At 48.7% G+C, this 14,550-nt stretch overlaps 1 protein-coding gene across 2 annotated transcripts in view; it reads left to right on the forward strand.

Moving 5' to 3' along the window:
• Positions 1 to 9,954: 9,954 nt before the first annotated feature.
• Positions 9,955 to 14,550, forward strand: part of LOC116953476 (ephrin-A5-like) — a 186,921-nt gene continuing 182,325 nt past the window's right edge. For both annotated transcript variants that reach the window (XM_032973707.2, XM_032973709.2), the window contains exon 1: positions 9,955 to 10,816. In XM_032973707.2, the coding sequence (XP_032829598.1) occupies positions 10,719 to 10,816 (98 nt within the window). In that variant the 5' untranslated portion in view covers positions 9,955 to 10,718. The remainder of the gene's footprint in view (positions 10,817 to 14,550) is intronic.

The raw sequence follows: 14,550 nt of genomic DNA on the forward strand, positions 1-14,550 counted from the left end.
GAAAAGCAAAAGATGGGGAGGGGGGGGGTGCGCCTTATAATCCGGTGTGTGTGACCAGATCCGTGTAACTTTATTAATACAGGGACAAAGACAAAAAAAAGATCCCCCGTATAGCCTGTAGGAGCAAGTGCTGTTAGCGAGCAGCACCTATGAAGGCCGGCCACGGCACACGAGGGGGTGGGTGGCCAGCACCACGCCCGGCCGCCTTTGTCTCCCAAGTGGCGATGTTGACACATCGCACCAGATACTCATTCGAGGCTGAGTCGACCTAGGAGAGGCCCAGGACCGGTTCAGATAATCGTCACTGGTGTTGTGCCGTGAGCGGGAATCGAACCCGGGTCGCCAGATTCCTAGCGCAAGCGTAGCGCTAACCGCTACACTACCGCTCCACCTGACACAGGGACACACACGCCTCGGGTGCGTATTACTTTCCGGAGGTATCTTTTAATCCGGAGAATACGGTAAGGTGCGTCCACACGCACTCATTCTGCTTTGCACGTGGCTCCTTCGCTGATCAGGGGTGGAACGCGAGTGATGTGGAATGCGCATGAGACACTTGCCTCAACGCAGCGCGGCCGGTGTGTGCGCGTGTAAACGAAACATTTTTGTTTATTTATTTTTTGCCAGGCAAGGCCCCACTGAGCTATGAAGCTCTTTTTCAAAAGCCACCTCGCCACCACAAATGATAGCCCAACGAAGTTGCTTATTGCGTGGACATTTATAGCAGCCAAACGTTCTCAACAGCGTGTTTCCGAATGTGGAGGGAAAACCCTGGAGGTCGCGTAGGAAATATTCACGCGATCACGGGGAGAGAGACACGCAAACTCAAAAATATACACTCGCCCGGGTCGGACCCACGACCTCCTCTGTGTAGCCGGCGAGAGTTTGTTCACATCTCGTTACCGTGGCGTCGTGGAGCGTGTCGGAGAGCGGTGGCGGTGCGGTTAGCGAGCGCACTGCGGCACGAACCCAGCCACCCGGGTTCGAATCCCGCTCGCGCCCGCCAACCCCAGTGACGATTATTTGAGCCGGTCCTGGGCCTCCCCTAAGTCGACTCGGCCTCAAATGAGTGTCTGGTACGGTGCGTAAGTATCGCCACCGGGGAGACAAAGGCGGTCGGGCGTGGTGCTGGCCCACCCCCCCCCCCCCCCCCCCCGTGTGCCCGTGCCGGCTTTCACAGGCGCTCACTAACAGCGCTTGATCACTTGCCCAAACAATCTGTTGAGGCTATTCCGGTGATCTTTGTCTTTGTGGATTCCGTGACCCTCCAAGCCAAAGATCCCCAATTATACTGATCGGAGCATATATATGTGAAATAGCTGTTAGCGAGCACTTATTAAGGCCAGCACCACCACCTACTTGATCTATTTTATAGTTGAATGTAATGATTCTTCTACGAACATCTGATAATATAATGCTGCAGATGAAACCCAGACCCGCAAAAAAACCGGTCTAAAGTTTGCATGCCCCTCCTCCCCCTCCCCCGCTTTACGTCGGGGATGCGTTCCCGTAAGGGTGCGGCGGCGAACGTCGAAGCGACGTAAAAACGCGCGCGGTTTACGGGGTACGCGGAGGCGAAGGCTGAGAGGCGACGGGTAACGAGAGGGGAGCGGACGACGCTGCCAGCGACGTAAGGTGGCGGTGTGAATAAAGTGACGTGTTTTGCAAAACGACGTAAAACAGAGGTGACGTAAATAGGGGTATTACTTTTCTCATGCACTTTTTTCAATGATTCATAGTGACTTGCTCACCTGCTCTCTATTTTGCTCTCCTGTCGTGCTTTTGCAGTGTTTGTTGTTGTAAATTTGCTGACCCCCGTCCCGACCGGACATCCGTGACAAAGAGCTCCATAGGTCATCGGATTCCTCCTCCAGTCTAACGATGAGTGATCGATTGTGACACAGATGATCGTGAGATAAACAGGGGAAATATACATATATCGGCGTGCTGTTAACGAGGAGTACTGTGCATATCAAGTGAGACGAGAGGTAAATTGATGAGAGAGACCATAATGCTGTCGACAAGAGGATAACGAGTCAAGAGAGATGCAAACGAGATTCACCGGGAGAGAGAGAGAGAGCTGGAGATGAGAGAGAGCTGAAGAAGAGAGAGAGAGAGAGCTGGAGATGAGTGAGAGAGATAGCTGGAGATGAGAGAGATAAAGAGCTGGAGATGAGAGAGAAAGAGCTGGAGATGAGTGAGAGAGATAGCTGGAGATGAGAGAGATAAAGAGCTGGAGATGAGAGAGAGCTGGAGATGAGAGAGAGAGAAAGAGCTGGAGATGAGATGAAAGACAGAAATAGCTGGAGATGAGAGAGATAGAGCTGGAGATGAGAGAGAGAGCTGGAGATGATATGAGAGAGAGAAATAGCTGGAGATGAGAGAAAGATAGAGCTGGAGATGAGAGAGAGAGAAAGATCTGGAGATGAGAGAGAGAGCTGGAGATGAGAAAGAGAGAGCTGGAGATGAGAGAGAGAGAAATAGCTGGAGATGAGAGAGAGAGAGCTGGAGATGAGAGAGAGCTGGAGATGAGAGAGAAATAGCTGGAGATGAGAGAGAGAGCTGGAGATGAGAGAGACAGAAATAGCTGGAGATGAGAGAGAAATAGCTGGAGATGAGAGAGCTGGAGATGAGAGAGATAGAGCTGGAGATGAGAGAGAGAGCTGGAGATGAGAGAGACAGAAATAGCTGGAGATGAGAGAGAGAGCTGGAGATGAGAGAGACAGAAATAGCTGGAGATGAGAGAGATAGAGCTGGAGATGAGAGAGAGAGAGAGCTGGAGATGAAAGAGAGAGAGAAATAGCTGGAGATGAGAGAGAGCTGGAGATGAGAGAGCTGGAGATGAGAGAGAGAGCTGGAGACGAGAGCTGCACGCATTAGCGGTCACACGTGCAGACACTGTGACGCCAATGCTATCGCAGTGTGATCGCCGGAAGATATCCATCGTTGAAGGTGAGCTCAGTCCCTCCATAAACGACTCGCGCGAAATGTTTAACCGCATTCGGTTGGCGCAGGCCGTGAGTCCCCTGTTACTGCAGCCCATCATCATCATCGGGCTGGCTCTCATTTACCCTTCGGGGTCGAGACATTGAGCACGGCCACTTTGTGTGGAAGTCACTAAGTGGTCGTTCTACCGAAAGCGAGGGCTGGTCCCCCGCCCAAAGTAACGTGGAATGTCTTAGCCACTGCATCACAACTGCATGTTGCGGAGATCAGATGGGCTCCATGGGGGCACTTGGTGTGCGTGTCTTAGTTCGTGTGAGGAGCGGCAGCGTAGCGATTAGCGCGCTGTGCTACAAACCCCGGCGGCCCGAGTTCGATTCCTGCTCACGGCCAGCACCAGTGACGAATACTGGTTCTGAACGGGTCCTGGGCCTCCCGTAGGTTGACTCAGCCTCCAACGAGTACCTGGGTACGTTGTGTAAACATCACCATTCGGGAGACAAAGGCGGCCGGGCATGGTTCTGGCCACCCACCCCCTCGTGAGCCGTGCCGGCCTTCATGGATTCCTCGCTAACGGTGCTTGCCCCAACATCCTATTGTAAAGGCTACACGGGGGTTCTTTATCGTTGTTTCGAGACCAACATTTGTATCCGTCATTTATTAACACCAAGCACACATTTGGGAGGCCGCCATACTTTACAAAGGCGTCTTATAATCCAGAGGAGACGGTGGGCACCGCGTGTCTAACACAGCGCGGCGCGCAGGACGCAATGTTCGCGGCTGTACGTACTCACTGGACGATCGAAATAAGTACCATATGGTACTAATTTGATTCGGAGCATATGGTACTAATTTTAACGACCCCCAAAACACCCCGGAGGGGTGATGGTCTGAGCCGATTGATGTAAAACATTAAAGCAACATAACATCGCATCGCAGACTGCAAGGAGAGTACACTGCACCGTACGTATCAAGCACAACATAATGCTACTAATCTTGATTTGAAGCTTTCGTGACTGCAGGAATCCATACTCTTTGGTTCTTTCGGTAAAGTCACGTAGGTAGAAAAATTATAATAGATCACGACGTTTCGATCGCCACACAAGCAATCGTCTTCAGGTGAATTATTATTTTTCTACCTACCGAAAGAACTAAACAGAATACTACGAATGCACAAAATCGCGATTTCAGAGCGGGATTACGACGAGACTGACAGCATGGCGGGTAGCCGAGGGCTTTCAAATGCGGCAACATTCTGCAGGGCACCTCGCCCCCGGTGTCTGTGGTCTCGTAACTGCGGACGCTCGCGAATACTGGAGTCCGGCGAGGTCGCGAATCGGGGAATTGGTGAACATTTAGTAAGCCCGCGAATATGCGAAATTCGCGAAATCCAGAACTCGGGCGTGTCGAGAGCGCACCGCGACGCAGCGTACATTACGCCAAGGTGCGGTGCGAAAGAAGTTCGACATACGTACATACGCCCTAACGGAGCTTGGTTATAGCATCTACAGCCATCGTGATAGATGTGAATCTAGCAGCATGGCTTTTTAAGCACACAAGCATGACTCGTGAAGATAAGTGTGGAATGTTAAGATTAGTTATGAGGACACTAACCAACGGTAATCTGTTTACAGACACACGCACACACAACACGTGTTGACCGAGACCAGCGTATTTCTAATCTGATTACAGTAATGGGCTTATTGCACGCTGTTAAACAATGGCCGGATGAAGGTTATGAGGGTAACATGAGGGAAAGAAAAAAGCATGTATTACACATTTTAACATTTTTTTTTAAGTAATCGACCATATTTACTTAGCAAAACATTACCAAATGTAGTCGACTCAAGGCAAATTCACCCAACATAAATCACTCTCCCGCACGAAAGTCTTCAAACAAACAAACAAAAATGTCCCCCCCCCCCGCCGCTGCCCTCCCCACCAAAGCGTAAGCCGCTGTGGCAAAAGTCACAAATGAAGTTACCCTAATTCGAAGAACGACACCTTTTGGTTGGGGTTTCTCTCCCTTCAGATGGCCATCGGGACCGACGCTCGGCCGTGACTTCAACTTGGAACGGGGGAAGCCCTGAAGGACAGAGGGGCACCTGCGAACGCGATTGTCATTAAATAGTCTTTGATGAATTCACTGCGTTCCTGGGTTCTAAGCGCAGCGCGTTACCTTCCAGCGTTGAGAGGGGGGCCTGGCGCGGTCGCTAGGTGGCACTCTTGTAGCCAGGAAAATGCGGGGGAGCCCGAAAATAACTCGAGATTTTGCCAGCCGTAAGGCTTAGGCGTTTGTCCTTTTTTTCCTTCCTTGAGTCAAAACACCCGTGGTATATATATACATTTATTACACAATTGTTATTGTAATGTTCTTGAAATGTCGTTAGGGGTTGTAGCGTTACGGCATTCTCCGGATTATAAAGTAAGACGCACCCCCCACCCCCCCCCCCCCAAAAAAGACCTGCCATCGGTGTCAATGCAGTTACACAAATCTGGTCGGTCACACACACGTAACGGATTATAAGACGCGCCCTCAACTTTTTGCTTTAATATACGAGGAGTTGGTGGTGGGGGGTGATGCGTCTTATAAACCGGAGAATACGGTCAATTGGCAACAGAGAACGGTGCAGATCAATCCGTTGCTGTGCCGTACTTCTATGCGCCAACGTCTTTGTTTCCCGCATTCGCCAATCCGCACTGACCAGCGTGGTGAAGTATGGTCAAACAACACCCCCGCCCCCCGCCCCCGCACGAAAAAAAGGGTTAATTCGGCAAGGACCCATATCCATCAGTGTGTATGGAGGCCCAAAGTTTTCCCCTATTGTGTATAGTTTTATTAAACTTAACTAAGTTTACATTGCGGCTTTAAACGGATTGCCGTTTTACATAACTTGGCTCTTGTACATAAGACGTTAATAATAAGAGGCTGAATGGCTTTCTAACTTGGTCCGTTTTGTCCATTCATAATGTACCTGTCATTAAAAAATACTGCACTACTATATACATACGAATCATATATGATCGATCTGACATTTGGCTTTACTAAAAGTTTTTTTTTATTTTTATTTGAAAGGTCTTCCCCTGTGTTAATCTCTACAGGAGGCACTGAGCCAGTGAACTAAATGCCACATTAGTATGCCAGGGTGATAGTCTACCCATACAGAGCAACGGCTGTTGACTCCCCACTAAGTAGTACTAATTTTTATCCACCCAGTAAGAGTCATTGGCTGTCGATCCACGACCGGGGAAATGTGACGATATATATAAAAAAAAATGCGTGCTTTTCATTTCCGGAACACTGTTAAGTTACAGGTGTCTCTTGAAAGAGAGAGATGCTGTTAATAAAAGTCAACGGCCTTGGACATTGGAACGAGACTAACAACGGAGAAGCAGTCAAAGGAGGGAAACGCGCTGAGAGGACGTCCACACCGCGGAGATGGAGCGACGAGACCGGCTCGTTTGCAGGTGCTAGGCATGGCTACGGCCTGGGGGAGCTTTCGTCCAGCAGTCGATTAATGATGGCCAATGATGATGATCATGATGTTTAATCAAACGAGTAATGGAGAGGCACGTATTAGCCAGAACTCCACCGTGACTCCACGCATTGATACGAAACTAAACGAAACTTTTTTTTATATTTTACCGGGTCAGGCCCACTAATCTGCACAGCTCTTTTCAGAAGCGACCTGGCCACAATTGATATAGCTCAACAAAGTGGCTTATCATCGCGTGGACTTTTATAGCAGCCAAATACTCCAAACGTTTAGTCCATTCGTCGATTGGCTTTCCAGAGCAGTGCTTTGACAAAACGTAACCGATAAGTAAATTGTCACGTTGGTGGCCCCTGAGCCATTTGTGGTAATTCCACATTCGCATGTACGAGTGCCGGTTTGTTCCGGAGAAAATGTGCACATCATTCCCAATCAAGCCTGTACAAATGATGCAGGGGCTTTCAGAGGATGCTTATTTATATATGTATGCTTTTGCCAAGCGCTCTGATTTTTTAACTCAAAAGCGTGAGAATTTAATAAAACCCGGATTTTTTTTTACATTTTTCAGCTCCGCACTCATTTCATACCCAATTTGTAAACGCTTTTTGTAAATTGAAGCGTACGGGTTATAATTATTTTCAAGGAACACCACGCCAATTAACGCACGCAGCGCATTAATTAAACTTGAGCTGGCTTCACAGAAAATGCGTTTAATATTTCAACTTCAGTTAAAGTGTGTTTTTTTTCCCTTTGCACAAAAAAGTATGCTTGTTACAGAAGAAAAATACTACTCTGAGAGACTATATAAACGTTTCCACATTATAGACTGTATATATTAACTGCAGTATATATAGTATTTTTGCCAAGGGACCTATATTGTTGCAGGTGGGAAAAGTCATCGGCTAAATTATCTGTCTCTTTCTTGCTGTATACACCATGTATTATTTCCACTCATAACTCTGCCAGAATATTTCACAGACTAGTTCACATCTCTCCACGAGCCGCACTGCTAACAGCTAAATAAACGCGGCCAAGAGCCTTAGAAGGTATATAAAAAATAAAATATTTTTGTATTTATTCACAACAGACCATGCAGAACCCTGAAAAAGAAACGTACAGACTTGCCGTGTAAACTATGCACAAATTATCTTTCAAGCTCTCTAGAGAAATGGTACCGAGCAACAATTCTTTCTTCACTTGATCCGCGCTAACCAGAGTGGTGAAGTATGGCCAAACAACGAACCCCGTGACCGGCGCGGCGTGCAATTGAGCAGAGGCCTTCATATCCAGCAGTGGATTGACAGCGGGCTGTGATTGATTACTTCCGGAGTAGGGGTTGTTTGTTTTATCCCCGAACCGTTGTAGATTGGTAAAAGTTATCTAGGTGTTTGTATTACTTTCTTAATATTGGAAAAATAAATACGGTGTGTGTATATGTACTGCAAATATATACTTTTTCTTAGAGAGACTAATGTTATTTTTGTTTTACAATGTTTCCACTTACAGTTCGCACCGCCATAGGTATGCAGTCTACATTGGATTTTTTTCTACTTTAAAAAGTAATATTTGCCCTTAGTTTTAAATGCATTTTTTCTTTGAATTATAAAGAAATACCAAATTGCATTTTAATTAATTGCAGGCACTGACTAATCATAATTATTACATGAATGAAATGTCATAGCAAAGCTATTTTAATAAGGTAATACTTTTAAAAACATGCTCAAACTTATTATTTCCCTGACATAAGAAACCAATAATTTAATTGTAAATTTTCTTCAAACGTTAGGCATGTATATCCATTGAACTTCTTTCGCACCGTACGTAGCCAACCGTGCTAATCGTGTATTTTTCATAAAACTCTAAGAAAAAACATTTATTTAATATTACATATACTCCGTAATAACATTAACTATTATTCCGTTATATTTATCTTTGGCGGTGAGCGGTGGCGCAGTGGTTAGCGCACTACGCTGTGAGCCAGTCACCTATGTTAGATCCCCAGCCACGGTTTAGAGCAGTGGCGAGTGATGCCTGGACGGATCGTCTATCCCGCATCCCTCCTTCACTAAACCTGCACTACTTACCAGCGTAGTGAAGTATAACACAAACAACCCCTTACGATCGCCACGGCCGTGTGTAATGCCCTCATACAGCAGTGCAATGACAAAGACATTTCGTATCACGATCCTCTGTTAATTTTCTCGCATAAGTCAGACACATGTTATTTTTTTTTTACTTACACAATATAATCCGTGTACCGTACTCTTCGGATCATAAGACGCCCTTTAACATGCATTGTATGCAAAAGTTGTGGGTGTGTCTCGTAATGCGGTAGGCTTATTATAAATGTATCTTTGCCCAGGACTCCCTCGCTAATTGTTTAGAGTTCCCACACCTCCTATATCAAAGGTAACTCAAGTCAAACCCTTAACCATTTTCAATAACACAGCAACAACAGCACAAATTCAACATATTCGTCAGTAACAGTGTGTGTGCGTGCGTGTGTTTGCGGCTTTACAAGCACAACATATTCTTGGTTCTTTCGGTAAAGTCACGTAGAAGGGAAACAATAAAATAATAAAAATAAAAAGCAATATTTTTATTTATTTAATATTTTTATTATTCTATTGTTTCCCTTCTACGTGACTTTACCGAAAGAACCAAGAATATGAATCCCTGCAGTCACGAAAGCTTTAAATCAAAAGCACAACATATATAAATGCAACAGGCGACGTTTCATGCAATGGGCCTTTCATCACAATACAACAATTTCAATGAAGTTCTAAACGCTCGCCACTCTCATCTCCCCCTCCCTCACTCCTCACCCAAAGACAAAGATCCCCCGTATAGCCTGTGACAGACTGTTGGGGCAAGTGCTGTTGGCCGGCACTTATGAAGGCCGACACGGCGCACGAGGGGGTGTGTGGCCAACACCACGCCCGGCCGCCTTTGTCTCCCCAGTGGCGATGTTTACTACACACCGCACTGGGTACTCATTTGAGGCTGAGTCGACCTAGAGGAGGCCCAGGACCGGTTGAAATAATCGTCACCGGTGTTGGCCGTGAGCGGGAATCGAACTCTGGACGTCGGGTTCGTAGCGAAGCGTAGCGCTTACCGCTACACTACCGCAAAAAAAGACAAATATCCTCCGAATAGCCTTTGTAGACTTTAGGGGCAAGTGCTGTAAGCGAGCACCTATAAAAACCTGCACAGCACACAACGCCCGGCCGCCTTTGTCTCCCCAGCGGCGATGTTTACGCACCGCACCAGCTACTCATTTGAGGCCGAGTCGACGTAGGGGAGGCCCACGACCGGCTCAAATAATCGTCACCGGTGTTGGCCGTGAGCGGGAATCGAACCCGGGTTGCCAGGTTCGTAGCGCAGCGCGCTAACCGCTGCACCACCCCTCCCCACTCACCCACCCACCCCATCTCTGCAGCCAATCACGACTCAGCTCTCCCCACCCGTAGGCCACGCCCAACGGGCCCGCGAGCGCCGTCCAATGGGGTGAGGGGCGCCGGCGCCGGCGTTTGCGGGGGCCGCGGGACACGTGCGCAGAGTGGCTCAGTCGCTCCGTGCAGGCGAGAGGCGTGCACGACCACGCGTGCAGAGTGTGTCCAAGGGGCTTGTGTCCTCTTCAACAAAGGCGGCCCCGGGCTTCTCGTCTTCGTCTCTCTCTCTCTCTCTGCTCTCGCTCGCTCTCTCTCACCGCTACCCCCGCCACTCAGTAACAGGGAGAAAGAGAGAGACACAACTTACTTGGCTTGCTCTCACACTGCCTCGGCTACGCTGCTGTAAACTGCAACGCGCGCACCACGACTACGAAACCGACAAGGACGAATATAAAGATTTAACAAAAACAAAACAAAGTCCAGCGCGTCTTGGTCTCTCGATGCTGGATTAACTCAGCTGTAAAGATAGCTGGCATATACTTTTTTTGTTCTATTTTAAACGTTATATATTTTTTTCTGTCAAATAGCGGTGTGCAGGGCGGTGGTTTGAGCGAATACAACAGCTGGGACTTTAAACATCTGCTGTTGTTAAATTGCTATATATGCAACAGCAACATCATCAACAGCAGCAGCATCATCGTCGTCGCCGTCATCAACAACAACAACAGACCAGCGGCGAAAGTAGCCAATAAACTCTCGGGCTTGCTGAGATTTCCCCCCTCTCGCCTTTGAAAAAGAAAACCCCCTCCAGTTTCTACGACAACTCCTGCTGCTGCTCCTGCTCCTGTTGTTGCCCGCACGACGAGTCCCTTCCTCGTCGCCTCTCGACATGTGGCTCATTCTCGTGTGGATGTGGGCGGCTGTCATAGGCAGCGGGACAGCCGGGGGAGCGAGACATTCGGTGTACTGGAACAGCAGCAACCCCAGGTGAGTCGTCTCGGAGCGAGCGAAGCGTCTGACTTGAATGAGTGAGTCGCGTTGGGGCGGGGGTTGCGTCCTTAATAGGTGCTCGCAGATAGCACTCACCCCCACGACTCGGGGTAGAGGATGCGAGGTTGATGAAGCTGGGCTTGGCGCGAGTGGTTGAAGTTAAGTGCCCCACTGAGTCGAGTGCCTTGCTGAGTGGTGCGCCCTTAATAGGTGCTCGCAGACTTCGCGTTGGAGGATGCGCGGTTGATGGAGCTCGACTCGGCGTGAGTGCGCGAGAGTTACCCGAGCGGTGTGTAAATACATCGGCACAGGGGAGACAAAGGTGGCCGGGCGTGGTGTTGTCCACCCCACCCCCTGATGTGCCGTGCCGGACTTCATAGGTGCTGCTCGCTAACAGCACTTGCCCCAACAGTCTGTCAAGGCTATGCGGGGGGGGGGGTCTTTGTTTTCTTAGTGTGTGGTTGAGTGGCCCCGCTGAGTTGAGTGCGCAACTCGAGTTAAATAGGCGCTCGCAAATCGCGAGGGTTTAAAACTGGGGGGGGGGGGGCTCTGCGCGTGAGTCGCGTTGAAGAGCGCGCGGGCAGCGGTGGCGCGGTGCAATCGGCGCCGGTTCGCGCGGCTGCGTCTCCCGGACCCAGGCGGATCGACTTCGGTGCCCACGCGCACGGCCAACACCGGTGAAGATTTTTGTGGGGTTTTTTTTTTGTGTGTTTGTGTTTGAACCCGGCGATGGGCCTCCCCTAGGTCGACTTAGCCTCGAGCCAGTGCCTGGTGCGTTGGTTCTGGGGAGACGGAGGTGGCCCGGGGCGTGTTTTGTGTGCCGGCTACCCTCGCTTGCCGCGTCTGCCTTCGACATTAGGACTTGCCCACCCAAAGTCTGTCGAGGCTGCACCGCGGTGCGGCGAGCCTTGTGTTGAAGCGGGCGTGTGTGAACTGCGTCGCGTATGCTCTTAATAGGTGCTCGCAGACAGCTTTCGCGCACACAACGATGAGCGGATCGCGAGGGCAATGGACAGTGAGCGCCTTTGTCTGCTGCTCGTGTTGGTGGGGTGGGGGGTGGTGGTGGTGCGCGTTTCGTTAGCGTGCAAGCCTCAACATAATAAAGTATGGTTCATAAAACGTAATAACCTCGCAATTAGTGTATCATTGCCTGCCGCTGTACACGCCTATTTAAATACCATGGAGTATCGTGTGCACATTGAATGCACCGTTTATTGTTTACGATCCTTTTATCAACCCACCGCTTGGATGAATTCTTCCACCCACGCCGCGTTTGTCTTTGTTGTTTGACCATACTTCACCACGTTTGGTGCCAGTGCGAGTTGGTTCCAGGGTCCGGTGTAAATCCGTGACCGAGGCGTAGCGCGCTAACCACTGCGCCACCGCTCCACGCTCGACCCTCCCATCATAATAAGTGACGAATGCATTGTTGCTCTCTAGATTTTTCAAATACTGTATAGTGCATCATACTTGCACAATAAACAGAACGAGGGTGACATGTATCTCCTGCAAGTGCACGCTTGCACTCAGAGTTTACTGTGCACGCACGTGTTTTTTTTACCGGGCACCATAGGTTGATGTATGCACGTACAGTAGTCCTCGTGTGCACACATATATGCACGGGAGTCTTATGTTTAAATCACTATTTCAGTCACTGATGTGGAATCATCATCAACATCAGCCGTGATGCGCAGAGACTTTGAGGCGCATTGCATCACTTAGATATTGGGGCTAAACATCATCACCGTGCGGTGCTGGTGTCCGCCTCTATAACTGCACATATACCGCATCGACTTGGCGCGTGTACGTGAACAATGTGTAACACATGAGAATCCATACGTAACATGGATTGGCCAATAACACACGCGTGCATGTATAAACAATGTGTTATATACGCGGCACGTATGCGCATGTCGAATACAATATGCATTCATGTATAACGCACTTGTGTCGACTCAACGATGCACGCGCATGAATTACGTTACATATACATACCTGTATATCCAGACGTGAAAAGCCAATGTATGCTTTGCATAGGTGCACACACGTGCATGTGTTCGTATAAGTGCCGAGCGTCTAAAGTGCTGTGTGTGTCTAAGTATGGGCACATTATGCGTCCTTTAATCATCATCATCATCAGACATGCTGGATTGTCCCATCCAGCAGCAATCTTTAACTCATGTGCAACGATCCCCGTTATAGTGAAGAGCATGTCACGCAGCTGTTGTTGTGAACGAAAACAAAAACATGACATTTTTAATGCCCGTGCTGAAACGAGGGTGCATCTTACGCACAGCGAGCATTGGCAGTATTGAAGTCTCTCTTATCCCATTGTCTTAAGAGCTGTTGTAGACTCGTCAGAGATGAAGAAGAGGCTGGCTCTCATTATCCCGCGGTTGAAAGAGTGAAACATCATCGACCCACGTTTGTCGGGAAGACGGCAAGAATCGTCGCGCGAGGAATGTGGAATTTTCCGCAACTGGCTTAAACTCGTCAACGGATGCCAACTGCCTTTTCCTGTGCACAGTGATGATCAATGGGTCACATCAGATTGAAAGTGCGGATAGTGTAGTCTCTAGCTTGCATTGCAAATCTATGTAAGGGAGTGTGAGCGCGCGCGCGCGTATTTCCCAGTTAATTATAGGCTTGCAACATAACACAACCCACTGGGCGTATAATTGTCTGTGCTATTGTGCAATTGATAGAAGTTTGCATCAGCCAGCCGGGGCATGTTAAGCGGGAGGAGGAGGAGAGAGGGTTTGTGGATTGCGCCGTGAATTCCAATCGCTTGGGACCAACGTCACACCTTTGAATGCGCGCCCCATCTCGGAAGCTGAGCAGGGCTCAGCCTGGTGATTGGTTCTCGGATGGGTGGACCACCCTGGGGGCTATCCTGGGCTGCGTGGTGGCCAAGCAGAGAAAGGAACCCATGATACAAAAAAAAACTACTTCCAGCAACTTATAATCGTGCCGTTCATTGCAGTAAATTATCGCGCTGTACGCAATTAATTTGCGTGGGTATGTTGCACGCGTGTTTCCGTGCGTACGTACGTCGTGTGTGTGTGTTGCCGTGTGTAAGTGCGTTGCATTTGTGTGTGTGTAAGTACGTTGTGTGTGTGTGTTGCCGTGTGTAAGTACGTTGTGTGTGTGTCTGTGTGCAAGTACGTTGTGTGTGTCTGTGTGTAAGTACGTTGTTTGTGTGTGTTGCCGTGTGTAAGTACGTTGTGTGTCTGTGTGTTAGTACGTTGTGTTTGTGTGTCTGTGTGTAAGTACGTTGTTTGTGTGTGTTGCCGTGTGTAAGTACGTTGTGTGTCTGTGTGTAAGTACGTTGTGTTTGTGTGTCTGTGTGTAAGTACGTTGTGTTTGTGTGTGTCTGTGTGTAAGTACGTTGTATGTGTCTGTGCGTAAGTACGTTTTGTTTGTGTGTCTGTGTGTAATTACGTTGTGTGTCTGTGTGTAAGTACGTTGTGTTTGTGTGTCTGTGTGTAAGTACATTGTGTGTGTGTTGCCGTCCTGGTTTGCGTGGTGATCCCTCCCTGGGTACACGATGTCTTCTTCCACTCGAAGCCAAACTCTTAATTGATTTGGCCCAAGCCATCGATAGAGAAGGACCCTTCTGAAAAACGAGTCTTGAGAATCAGCGAGGCTTTCCTAGGTGAATGACCGGCAACTCCTGTAAGAAGTTTTATTAATATAAGGATAGGTTTTACCCTTTCTGTACAATTATTATT

Source organism: Petromyzon marinus, chromosome 52 (genome assembly GCF_048934315.1).
Source record: "Petromyzon marinus isolate PM22_M1 ecotype Great Lakes invasive population chromosome 52, UKy_Petmar_22M1.pri1.0, whole genome shotgun sequence".
Classification (NCBI taxonomy): Eukaryota; Metazoa; Chordata; class Hyperoartia; order Petromyzontiformes; family Petromyzontidae; genus Petromyzon; species Petromyzon marinus.